We start from the raw sequence: 13756 nt of genomic DNA on the forward strand, positions 1-13756 counted from the left end.
GGTTTATCAATATGCTCAAAGGACAATATGCAACACAGAAAGTTTGCCAAAGACAGAAATGCTTTTAAAGTATGTTTTCTATAATTTTACTCTTTCGTTTCCTTACAGGCCATCAAATCTACTTTTAGATCAAAACAGTGTTGATTATCCCACATACCGAGCCCCGGGAGACTGGCTAGACAGCATGCAGTCCGGACAGTGCAAGGACATACTGTCAGGAGTTAGCTACAGTTCCTGTGAAACTATTGCAAAAATATCTTTAGAGTAAGTTATTATAGATCTTTTCTCTTTTCTTGTATTTCTGTGGTGTAAATGTTCTTTTTACATTGTTGATAGAAACCATAAACACATTGTAAAATAAAAAATCTCAAACGTGGATGGTAATACATTACAAAACCTAAGGAAACAATAGTATTTCTGGAATATTTTGGCTCATATTTGTTACATGACAACATTTGTGTAAATTATTTTGAAAGTATATACTGTATATTCATGAGGGATTTACTGGTAACTTAGAATCATTAAAAGAGTGTCAACGAAAAATGACTGTTCTAACCAAGCGCAGTCACTTGGCCAAACAGTTTAGTAAACCTTCCCACCCACTTGTTTTGAATCTATTTTTGCCCCCCACTCTCTTGAATGGCAGCTCTAGCTTTACAGAGGTCAGAAGGGTGGAGAATGGAGAAAGATGCATTGAACTTGGCTACCCCAAATGTGCACCAAGTTCCAGTACTTAGGATAAACAGTCTTTTTTTGTACTGACTTACCCATTCCTAAGTCCTGAATAAATAGAATGAAGGTCTATTCTTAAGATAGATCAATAGATAGGATGATTCAAAATATTGATTGCCTTTCCTTAAAGGGTTATTTGGTCTAAATTAATAAATCTGCAGTCACTTTAAGTGACTGTAGACTTGTGAATCCTCACAGACTGTGTGCTGTGAAGATTCTCCAGTGTCAGAGTCGGGAACGGCGGTCACATGCTTGTGATATGCTACTCCCAGACAGAATGAGACTAGACGGTGGCGTTCTCACTCAATAAATTTGCATTGATCGAAGCTGCACCCCTCTAGTCGGTTTCTGGCCAAGAGTATGCATATCACTTTCTTGCAGCGACGTGACTGCCGTTCCTGGCTCCGACACCGGAGAATCCTCAAAGTGCACAGTGCATATGAGGATTCACAAGTCTGCAGTCACATGGAGTGACACATAGAGTGACTGCAGACTTATGGTTTTAGATCAGCTAACCCCTTTAAATTAGATGATTAATATCTGGTGGAAGTCTAACTTTTAGCATTCATGCTGATCAGCAGTCTAAATTGGTCCCAAACACTTGTCAAGCTCTGCAAATTCTTCTGCTCTGTTTACTGAAATGCTGTGTATGAAGTAGCGGCTGTGCTGTGTATTGCAGCTTTATTCCATTGCAATGAATAGAATGACACTGCAGTACCCAGCACAGCCACTGCTAAGTAGATGGCATACAGGTAAACCGAAAAGGCCGCAATATTCATCCTGTGCCGTGACCTCTTTAAACAGCTGATCAATGTGGATGTCAAGAGGTTGCACTCTACTGTTTGGATATTGATGGTTTATACTAAAGAGCAATACTCAAAACCTGAAAAGCCCCTTTAATATCACTTGAATCCTGTTATGTGTGTAAGATGGTGTTATTGCAAAAAGGCAAGATTTAGCGCTAGCCACTCTGGCAGATCCAGGCGGAAACCATCGCTTTCACCATCTAACCCCTACACAGGTATATGGACGTATAACAGGGATGACAGATGAAATAGCTGGTCAGAGGAGTACGAAAGAGTTGGAGAACTATAACTAGCTGGGTCAGTAACTAGCGTAACAATACAGTACATAGACAAAAAACTAAAAAATCAAAGTCAGAGGGATAGTTCAGGTCAAATGCCTGTTAATCAGTCAGAACAGCTCTAATTCAGAATAACAGAAACAGCCTAAGGGACCATTTACACTGGCCGACCAGTAGCACGATATCACTGCCGGTTGGTAAACCTTTACCGATTGGAGGCTGTTTAAATGCCTGTTTACATGGGTAGTAATAAGTAAATGACGTGCACTGAGCCATCAGTAGAAGGCATAGGCTGCCAGAATTTTCGGCAGTGTGAGTCCTCTTTACACAGGACAATACACTTCTGAGTAAGATGACCTTTGTCTCTGCACAAAAGATAATTTCACCCAATGACTAAGTGTTCTTCTCATTTTTTTGGTGACACTACAAGATATTTGTGAAAAAAACTTGTTTCACAATGATCTTGCTTTAAGCAGGGTACAAGCCAAATTTATAATAAGAATCATAGAACAAACATATCACCAGAGCCTAAGGATATGAAAGGCACAATCATTGGTAACTTTAGCAGTAAGCCGGGAGTTTCATTAGGGTGTGGTACTGCCCCATTGGCCACATCACGGAGATGATTACATCTGCTGGACTGCTGGATAACGCACACCTTTTAGCTGAGCAGAACCACAAACCAATCCCTGGCTGGACAGCACCTGCTGTCCAGATATACTGGCTATAATGACTCTTTTATCACCAGTGCTGCCCACAGACTGCATACAGAAGCTGACATAGTTAGAGCAGATCTTTATAAATATGCGTTTCACTTATTCCACATGTAGTAGAGTTGAGCAAATTAGGCAAAATTTGAATTTGCTTGTTCATGCGGATTTTCTCAGAAAATTTGATTCTTAGAGAAGTTTTTCTCTGCAAATTCAATGTCCCTTATTATGCTCTGGGGTCTCGCTAGATGTAAAAAAATGAAATAATCTATATACTCACTTCCCCAGCCCCTCTGGTTCTTGTTCTATGTTCTAATCGCCACCACTTGTGCTGAAATCCTCGATTCTGCACAAGCATTCGAAAGGTTGCAGAAATGTCTCGGCCTCGTTAGAAGGGATTTCAACACAATCGGAAGACGAGGACCAGACAAGTGATGTTGAGGAGCATAAGGGTTGGAGAGATGAGCAGTAAGGTGAGTATTAGGATTTTTTTTATTTTTGATTTTTTTCATGGTCTTCAAAGGTTCAAAACATGTCTGCCACATTCTGACATCTTACTGAATTCAAGCGGTAGCAGTTTCCAAAAAAGTCTGCATTTTGGCAAATTCTGATTTTTGTAAGATTTGAGTAGTATTCAGTTCTCTAGTCTGTACTTTTATTTCTTGCGACTGTTCTTTACCAGTAAACTGGACACAGCTAAAGATTCCTTCTATAATTCCACTTCTTATAATAAACTTTCCACACAGCCCATTCTTCTCGACATATTATCTATCCTGCTCACTTAATTAGTTTTCCATTCCCTTACAGTCTTATGAATGAGTCTAGCATGATTAGCGTGATGACTAATCATGGTTATACGAAGGCGTTATCAATATGTAATGAACAGACTCTATGTCCAGGATTAGGCAGAAGATTTGGAGAAGGCCTTAGGGAAAAATGGATTTTAAGCAGTTTGAGTGCTGACAGAGTGAGCGATAGAAGAAGAATGAAGGAAAAGGCTTATTTTAGTGTCAGATGCAATGATTAATAATTGCAGAGAGGATCAACTGGAGATTTTATGACCTGCAAAGCAAAATGAAAATAACGTTGTGCCGCTAAGCCAGTCTGCAGGTAATTCCTATATACACTACATGGCCAACAATTTATAGACTTGCCTTATAATTAATGGGTTAAATCGATTTAGTCACAACTAGAGCTCTGAGACTCAGCTACATCATCTTGGCAGATAATACCATCTTTTCAATTGTGTATTTATTAAGCTTCGGCTGTGTTGGCACAGGCACTTGTGTAACGCAAGTTCTGTTATTGTGAAGTGGAAGGACCAACAACAGATTATGTGTAGAGTGCGACAGAAAGACTATGCCAGGTTGAATCACGTGCTCTAGACTAGCACAGAGGCAGCGTAGATGGGGGAATTTATGCATTGCTGGCTTGATCCATGGGTGTGCAAATTTATGGGAATGAAGGTGCCAACAGTTCTGTTTGTATGGGCAGTTTTAGATTATCATGTTATAGAGCAATTGGAAATATTGGGACTTCGTTTCAATATTACTTACAGCAAATATGGGCTGCAGTGTGTACATCGCCCAGGCCAAAAACTAATGCTCTAGCAGGATGCAGCTAAACCCCCACTAAGTGGAGGCATCACAGGTAACACTTAATTTTTGAAGGATATTGAATCCTCTTTTTGTTGCTATTTTTATATTTAGTTTAGGGACCTACAAGCATGAGGTTCCCCTGATGAGGGTTGTAGGCTTCCGTTTTATCGCCATAATACCAACTAAAACCTCATATTTTTTTTGTACAGGATACAGCCTGGCCCCTTTCTGTTAGGCCTTGCATATTAGAGTCCTGTCCCTGTATGATATACAGATGGAGTACTGCTTGGTAGGCCACCTGATCTAATAATATGGACGTCACCTAATAGGCTGCAGGCTTGTGACTGTGTATCTGCATGTGTGAACAGTGCTCTATGCAAGCAATCAGTGTGCAGTTTTATCATCCAGCAATTGCCCCCTCCATTCCTTGGAAGTGTGTCTGATTTGCTCCTCCTGCACCTGTGATGCCTTCACTTAGTGGGGGTTTAGCTGTATCCTGCTAGAGCATTAGTTTTTGGCCTGGGCGATGTACAACTCTTGCTCTTGTTTGCTGTAAGTAATACTTAATTTTTGGAGGATATTCATTCCTCTTTTTGTTGCTATTTTTAGACTTAGTTTAAATAAAGAAAATTATTAAAGGTTCAGTTCCATCTTTTATAATGATGTAATATCCAAATGAAATGCCGTAAATATATAGGTGTATGGAATCATATAGAAAAAAGTCCAGCGGCACACCGAATCTCCAGTAAAAAACTTTTCTTTTTGTATTAAATTAAGCTGTGCATATTAAAAAGGCAGTGAAGGAGCTGGGTGCAGGATCCCTCATGGACCTGCACCCGGCTCCTTCACTGCCTTTTTAATATGCACTGCTTAATTTAATAAAAAAAGAAAAGTTTTTTACCAGAGATTCGGTGTGCCTCTGGACTTTTTTCTATATGGTTCCATACAACTACAGCTATCCTGTTTCATCAGCGAGCACCCAGTACCGGAGCCTCACTAAGGGAATACTGCTTCTAATCCACTCCTCCCCAGGATTGTAAACAGGTCGTACATCGGTGGTGGAGAACCACATCTATTTTTTGCATAAATATATAGGAGATGCAGGGTCACCAATGGGACCTGCATCTGTCTCGATAATAGGCGCAAACTGCTGGCAATGGAGAGGTGGTCCGAACACTTCTCTGATGAAGGCATTATGTGCTAGGGTCATGTTCCTAAGATACTTGCTGGTCCTCTTGGTGAGACCCTCATTCTATGGATATAGCATAAATGTACAAGATGGGAATAGTCCTTTAAAGGGGTTGAGCTATGGAAAACATTTATCTCCTTTCCACCTGGTAATGAAAATCATTTGGGGTCCTAACTCTGGGACCTGCTAACAATCATTGAAACATGGGTCCCAGGTAGAGTTGAGTAAATCGGAACAGTAAAATTTGGAGTTCATACCAAACATGAACTTTACAAAAAAAATCAATAGTGTTCGAGTTTGGAGTTCGGGTGCTTTACGTATACTAGCCACTCAATCGAGCATTGGGTACGCTCAGTGCTCGGCCCAGTGTAAGCCACTTGCAGTGTTTGAACAGCTCACACTGGGGTAAAATTAGTGTGATCAGATGTAGTGTGTACAAAAAAAAGGAAAAAGTCTGCCTTCCATTTTAACTCTGGCAGCATGTTTAGGGTTGTTTTCTTGCTAGAAGCTGAAGCTACGCCCCTGTCTCCAGTATTTTGCAGCCTCCAACAGATTTTCCTCCAGGATTGCCCTATATTTAGGTCCATGCATTGATCAACTCTGACCAGCTTCCCTGTCCCTGCTGAATAATGCATCTCCACGCATGTTGCTGCCACTACCATGTTTGATGCTGGAAACGTTTTCAGGATGATGCGCAGTGTACGTTTTTAGCTACACATAGGGTTTTGCATATGGCCCAAAAAGTTTTATTATGGTCTCATCTGACCAGAATACCTTCTTCCACATGCCATGTAGAGGACAGAGCAATCATGTAGGAGAAGGTGCTCTTGTCAAGATGAGACCAAAGTAGAACTTTTTGGGCTAAATACAAAATACTATTTATAACATTAAAACAACACTGCACATCACCCTGAAAACACCATCCACACTGTCAAACATCGTGGGGGAAGCATCATACTGTGGAGAGCCTTTTTTTCAGCAGGGACATGGAAGCTGGTCAGATGATGGGGGGATGGCTGGAGGTAAACACAGGGCAATCCTGGAGAAAAGCCAGTTATAGGCTGCAAAAGACTTAAGACTGGTGCGTATATTCACCTTCCAGCAGGACAACGATCCTAAACATACTGCCAGAGCTACAATGTATGGTTTATATAAAGCATATTCATGTGTGTGAATGGTCCAGTCACAGCCTAGACCTAAATCTCATTGAGAATCTGTGACAAGACTTGAAAATTGCTTTTCACAGATGTCTCCATCCAATCTCACTGAACTAGAGATATTTTGCAAAGAAGAATGGGCAAAGATTTTATCCTGTAGAGGTGCAAAACTGTTGGAGACATGCCCCAAAAGTCTTGGAGCATAATTTCAGTGAAAGTTGGTCCTACACAGTATTGACTTGGGGGGCTGAATACAAATGCATGTCACTATTTTCATATATGTTATTTTAAAATATTTAGAAAGGCATGTATAATATCCTTTTATTCACAAGTATTTGCTATCTAGTTTTGGAATATCACATAAAATCCCAATAAAATATATTTAATTTTGAGGATGTAATGTGAAAAAATGTGGATAATGTCATACAGTGTGAATGTTTTTTCAAGGCCCTGTAAATAGGCTGTTTTAATAGTAGACTGTAAAAAGGACATAGACCATACAATGTAATATATCCGGTAAGTCTACTTTTTCTCCGGAAGTCCTGGTGTAGATACTGATTACCCCTGTAGACAGTCAAAGCAATTCCAAAACCTATTTTGCACATTATTAGGAAATTGCCTTGTAGGCAGTTCTCTAACGTGATAATATAAGATTCACATTCATTCTGAGACTGGGCGAACAGTAATTTGGGTTAATTTAGCTGATTTTGGAATTTCAATCTCTTTGAACCACAAGCAGCTGTTAATAGGCCATGTACCCTTATATGAACCGTGCGCATTAAGGCATCATTAGGACTGGAAAATAATGCTGCACACAGACATTTTTGTCGTATGACATAGGGAAAAAATCCACAAGCTGTCATTTCCACTATTTCGAAACAGAGAAAACTGGACTGGAAAGGGTTAGTCTGCGGAGTTAATGAAAACATGACGTTTTTGTGGACTGCTAACAAGAATAATTATCTGATGAGTTTTTAAGTAAATTACTATGTAAAACTCTTCCTGTCTAAATCAGTATCTCATTAAAGTGTAATCTCACTAAACATGCATGGCATTGATGAGAGATTACCAAGGTTTTCCTGAGATGGTTTTTTATTTGGTATTACCTAAGTAGAATGATTGAATTGTTTTCTAAACTTGCTCGATTTGGAGTACACAGTATGGGGCCTGATGTATACAGCTTTATTACACCAGGTCGGTAAGACAGGCAGGAGAGAAGACTAAAGGCACATATCATTTTTTTTCTCTTGGGGTACTACAACATATCTATCTATCTATCCCTCTATCTATCTATCTATCTATCTATCTATCTATCTATCTATCTATCCCTCTATCTATCTATCTATCTATCTATCCATCTATCTATCTATCTATCTCACAGGGGGTTGGACCCGATGGCCCCTGAGGTCCCTTCCAACTCTACCATTCTATGATTCTATCTATCTATCTATCTATCTATCTATCTATCTAGCTATCTATCTATCTAGCTATCTATCTAGCTATCTGTCTATCTACAGCTCTGGCAAAAATTAAGAGACCACTGCACAGTTTTATAAAAATCAGCTTCTCGAAATGTCGATTCCAATGTCAGTTGAATTCCAACCAGAGTACACCTCATTCTGATGGCCGGAAGTGGCATAAGGTCACCCAAAAGCAGTGTGGACGACTGGTGGAAAGCAGCCAAGACGCATGAAAGCTGGGATTAAAAATCATGGTTATTCCACAAAGTATTGATTTCTGAACTCTTCCTGAGTTAAAACATTAGTATTGTTGTTTCTAAAAGATTATGAACTTGTTTTCTTTGCATTATTTCAGGTGTGAAAGCAATGCATTGTTTTGTTATTTTGACTATTTCTCATTTGCAGAAAATAAATACGATTTTTTTTGCTTGGAAATTCAGAGACATGTTGTCAGTAGTTTACAGAATAAAAGAACAATTTACATTTTACTCAAAAATATAAAGAGAAAAATCAGAAAAACTGTCTGTCTATCTATCTATCTACACTGAACTATAATATAAACACTACACTTTTGTTTTTGCTCCCCTTTTTTATAAGCTGAACTCAAAGATTTAATACTTTTTCTATGTACAGTTTTTTCTTTCGAAAATTGTTCACAAATTTGTCTAAATCTGTGTTAGTGAGCACTTCTTCTTTGCTGATATAATCTATCCACCTCACAGGTGGGGCATATCAAGATGCTTATTGGACAGCATGATTATTGCACAGGTGGGCCTTAGGCTAGTAGGAATGTCCAATAGAGCTGTTGCCCATGAATTGATTGTTCATTTCTCTACCATAATGTCTCCAAAGGCATTTCAGAGAATTTGGCAGTACATCCATCCAGCCTCACCACCGCAGACCACGTGTAACCTCACCAGCCTCCACATCCAAGATCATGTGAGACTGGCCATACAGACAGCTACTGCAACAATCGGTGCATAACCAAAGAATTTCTGCACAAACTGTCAGAAACTCTCTCAGGGAAGATCATCTGCTGCTTGTCGTCCTCAGCGGGGTCTCCATCTGACTGCAGTTCGTCGTTGTAACTGACATGAATGGGCAGATGCTCCCTTTTGAAGACATCTGGCCCATTGGAGAGGTGTACTCTTCACGGATGAATCCCGGTTTTCACTGTACAGGCAGATAGACTGTGTTTGGCGTTATCTGGGTGAGCAGTGTGCTGATGTCAATGTTGTGAATTGAGTGAGCTATGGTGGAGGAGGGGTTATGGTATGGGCAGGCGTTTGTGATGGACAATGAACACAAGTTAATTTTATTGATGCCACTTTTAATGCACAGAGATACCATGAGGAGATCCTGAGATCTATTGTTGTGCCTCATCTGCAACCATCACCACATGTTGCAGCTGATAATGCCCCATGTTGGAGGATCTGTACACAATTCCTGTAAGCTGAAAAAATCCCAGTTCTTGCATGGCAGCATATGCATCGGACATGTCACCAATTGAGCATTTTTAGGATGCTCTGGATTGGCGTATACAACAGCGTGTTCAATTTCCTACCAAATGTAGCAATTTCACACAGCCATTGAAAAGGAGTGGACCAACATTCCACAGATCACAATCAACAACCTGATCAACTGTACGCAAAGAGTAGGAGTTACTCTGTGTGAGGCAAATGGTGATAACACCAGATACTGACTTGTTTTCTGGCCACCACTCCAGACAGCCCCAATATTGTGAAACTACATATTTTATTGTGACCTTTTATTGGGGCCAGCCTAAGGCACACCTATGCAATAATCATGCTGTCTAATCAGCATTTTGATGTGCCACACCTGTGAGGTGGAAGGATTATTTTGGCACAGGAGAAGTGCTCACTAACACAGATTTAGACAAATTTTCAAACAATAGTTGAGAGAAAAAGGCCTTTTGTGTACATAGTAAAAGTCTTAAGGCCACATCTCACTCAGCAACATTGCTAGTGACATCGCTGCTGAGTCATGGTTTTGGTGACGCAACTGCGATCTTGCTAGCAATGTCGCTGTGTGTGACATCCAACAATGACCTGGCCCCTGCTGTGAGGTCGCCGGTCATTGCTGAATGTCCTGGACCATTTTCTTCAAAGGCGATGTCCTGCTGGGCAGGATGCATCGCTGTGTTTGACGCTGTGTGACAGGGTCCCAGTGATAGCAGAGATCGTTATACAGGTTGCTACTGCAACTTGTATCGTTACTGCGTTGTTGGTAAGGTCTGACTGTGTGACATCTCACCAGCGACCTCCCAGTTACTTACCAGCGATCCCTATCAGGTCGCATCATTTTCGGGATCGCTGGTAAGTCGCTAAATGTGTCGGGGGCTTTAGATCTCAGAGTTCAGCTCATGAAATATGGGAGTAAAAGCAAAGGTTTTGTGTTAATATTTTTGTTCAGTGTAGACTCTGATTAAAAAAAAGGGGAGTTCACACCCTCTTTTATATTGCCTGTGTTAATAATTATGGCCTGGAGGCTGTAATGATTCATTTATGATTCATTTATGATTATCGCAGATGTTCAGGTTAATTTTTAAATACTGTATACACTCTAAACATAAAATTTGCTAGATGCATATACAACAATACAACAACCAATAAAAATGTTATTTATATGCAAGATACAAAAATAGAAAAACATTAAAAACTGCAGACACAGAAAACTTACACTAGTGAGATAAACAAGAATGTCACATAACAATAAAATGTATATTGCAAGAAACACAGGTATAGCAATGCTACACGTGACAGTGTGCAAAAGAGATGGATACTCATTGTTCCTGCTGCAAATCAAATCACAGGACAAGAAATCTAATATATAAAGCTGAGTGTATGTGCGTGGCTTACTCTCGTTTCGCTCACTGCTTTGTCTTGGGTATTTAAATACTGTGCATATCATGTTAAAAAATCAATTTAAGGCTAAGTGTGCACTAGAAAAATGGACTTTTCTTAAGAAAAATCTGCACCCTATGGCAGAATACCACACCCGCATCACAAAACGCGGTAAAACCGCACCCGTGTTTTTGCCGTGGTTTTTCCACGGGTTGGTCCCTGCGGTTTTTTACCCTTATCTATGGCAAAAATCGCAGGCACCTGCAGAAAAGAAGTGACATGCACATTAATTCCGAAGTGGAAATTCCGCCAGTAAATCCGCACGTATAAAAAAAAACGCAGTGTGTGCACAGCATTTTTTTATACCCATAGGTTTTGCTGTGGAATGACTGCAGAAATGTTAGACACATTTTCTGCAGCAAATCCTCAGAAAATCTGCGGTAAATCCGCAGCGTGCGCACATGGCCCTTTACATCAGGCTTTGATGAACAACTGTCGTCATAAGATGCAGTGTAATCTACACAGGCACTCTGAAGACAATACCAGTGCAGATTTAAGCAGAGGTCTGCATGAAGAAAACAGAGGACCTCTTTTACTGTAGAAACCAAATAAATGTTTGATGATCTTGGTGAATGGGAGATCACCTTAGATTTTTGAAACAGTGGAATATTAAAGGAGTTGTCTACTACTAGAACAACCTCTTCTCATGCCACATGGGACCCCCAAATAAAATAAAAAAGCCTATACTTACCTCCTCGGGGGCAAATGATTAATCAGAAGGAAGTGTGTGGCACCAGCAGCAGTCACTTCCTGTAAATTACTTATTCGACTTAAGGCGGGGAGTGAGAAGTCGGTGGTGATCGGATGCGGGCCTCACGTCACGTAACAACCTCATGTGCGTCCTGGGAATCCAATTCCACATTCATTCTAGTTTCCATTGAGGAGGAATTTAAATGTGTCCTGCCAATCCATTCAAAGCTCTGATGAAAGCAGTCTGGTTTCATGCCATTCAAATTTCTCCTAACCGGGGGCTAGATGCCAAAAGTTTAGATCCCCTTTAATAACAGTTCTGATATAGATGTTATATACTGAATGCTGACTATATATTTCTTCATTGCAGTGATATGAAGACAGTCGGAGTCACAATCATTGGCTCCAGAATGCAATTGATGAGTGCAGTGAAGCCCCAAGATCTTCACATAAAGAATGGACCTGTTAATGTGTAACGAAATACAGGAAGATGTATTTTTTATCAATGGTGCAATTATACCTAAAAACCTGGGAAGAAGTGAGGAGTTTGAACTGTACGGAAACCTCACACACCCTTACATGGGAGTATCAATGCCTTAAAATCAGAGTGAAAACTCTTCTAAATATTTGCTAGAAAAATTTAATTTCTAGTCAAATAAAGATAATGTATATGTGCTGGAATAAGCAGATGTCTACCATGGACAAAATATCAAGATCTGATCACAGGGTTAACCAAGAACATAAGCAAGAATTGCAATACGTTACATTTGTGTTAATCTAATTTTTATGGAATTCTTGATTTTTATGTTTCCAAGTCTAAAGTGAACCTAACATAGAATCAGTATATGTTCATATTAAAGGTGCTCGAAATCTAAGCTGTTTCTGAAAATCTGATTAATAGTGCATGGTGAGATGGGGAATGCTGTGTCTACTGCCAAGCACAGTGACCGTCCAACATTGAGTTGAACAGCCGAGTAATATGAAACAGGGAAAAAAATGACTAACAACTGCAAACCTTTTATAAGGGGTTCTTAGAGAAAGTGTCCATCGCAATCTATTTGTCAAGTGGAACTGATCATTAAGATTTGACCAATAGTTTCTCCATCTCCTACTGGAATATTAATCAGTTACATGTACCAGCAAATTTAAATTGAGAACTTTTATAAAGCAGTTGTCATGTCATCTTTCTTCAGGAGCACACTGCTCCTCTGCCTCTTCCTGTTTGCAAAAGGGTAGTGTGCTCACGATTGATTGACAGTTTGTACCAATATCATGAATGTTTGTACCACTTGGCTGATCTGTGCAAGAAGAGGAAGCTTTCAGCATCAATGGTCAGTAGAGTCATTAAAGCTTTTGAGCAGCGCTTACAAGTTCAACATCAACGAGTTTGTAAGCACTATGCTCCTTGCCCAGGGAATCGGCCACTATTTCGGAGAAGGCTGATAACCTACACAATGATCAATAAACAATGCAATTAAAGGGAACCTGTCACCACTTTTTTGGCGTATAAGCTGCGGCCACCACCACCGGGCTCTTATATACAGCATTCTAACATGCTGTATATAAGAGCCCAGGCCACTGTGAGAACATAAAAACACTTTATAATACTTCCCTAATGGTCGCTTGGTTGGCAATATAAGCGTCTCAGTTCTCCGGTGGCGGCGCCACCTCTTTCGGCCATCTTCGTTCTTTCTTTCTTGTCTAACTGCGCTGCATGACGCATCCAACGTCATCCACACTCGCCGGTATTCAGGTCCTGAGCAGGCGCACTTTGATCTGCCCTGAGCAGGGCAGATCAAAGTATTGTAGTGCGCCTGCGCAGGATCGGCGATTGTGTATAACGTAGACGCGTCATGCACCCTGGCTTCAGAAGGAGGAAGAAGATGGCCGAAAGAGGCGGCACCGGACAACGGACAACAGAGACGCCCATATGGCCCACCGAGCAACCGTTAGGTAAGTATTATAAAGTGTTTTTTATGTTCTCACAGCGGCCTGGGCTCTTATAAGAGCCCACTGGTGGTGTCCGCAGCTTATAGGGCAAAAAAGTGGTGACAGGTTCCCTTTAAAAATCCTTTCATACTTCAGAATGGTAAGGATTTTTAATACCATGTAAATTGTAAAGTTGCTTGTTTCTACGAGCATGTTGCCATTTTTTCTCATATAAGATGATGAAGCCCCTTTAGTTTTGCCATTCTAATAAAAGGTACTTAAG

The 13756-nt window shown here is 40.3% G+C and overlaps 1 protein-coding gene across 2 annotated transcripts in view; it reads left to right on the forward strand.

Annotated features, from left to right (window-relative positions):
* Positions 1-13482, forward strand: part of EPHA3 (EPH receptor A3) — a 597724-nt gene extending 584242 nt beyond the window's left edge. For both annotated transcript variants that reach the window (XM_075335117.1, XM_075335118.1), the window contains exons 16-17: positions 109-264; positions 11915-13482. In XM_075335117.1, coding sequence (XP_075191232.1) covers positions 109-264; positions 11915-12020 — 262 coding nt within the window. In that variant the 3' untranslated portion in view covers positions 12021-13482. The remainder of the gene's footprint in view (positions 1-108; positions 265-11914) is intronic.
* The last annotated feature ends 274 nt before the right edge of the window (positions 13483-13756 follow it).

The sequence above is a fragment of the Anomaloglossus baeobatrachus genome, chromosome 2, assembly GCF_048569485.1.
Source record: "Anomaloglossus baeobatrachus isolate aAnoBae1 chromosome 2, aAnoBae1.hap1, whole genome shotgun sequence".
NCBI classification, from domain to species: Eukaryota; Metazoa; Chordata; class Amphibia; order Anura; family Aromobatidae; genus Anomaloglossus; species Anomaloglossus baeobatrachus.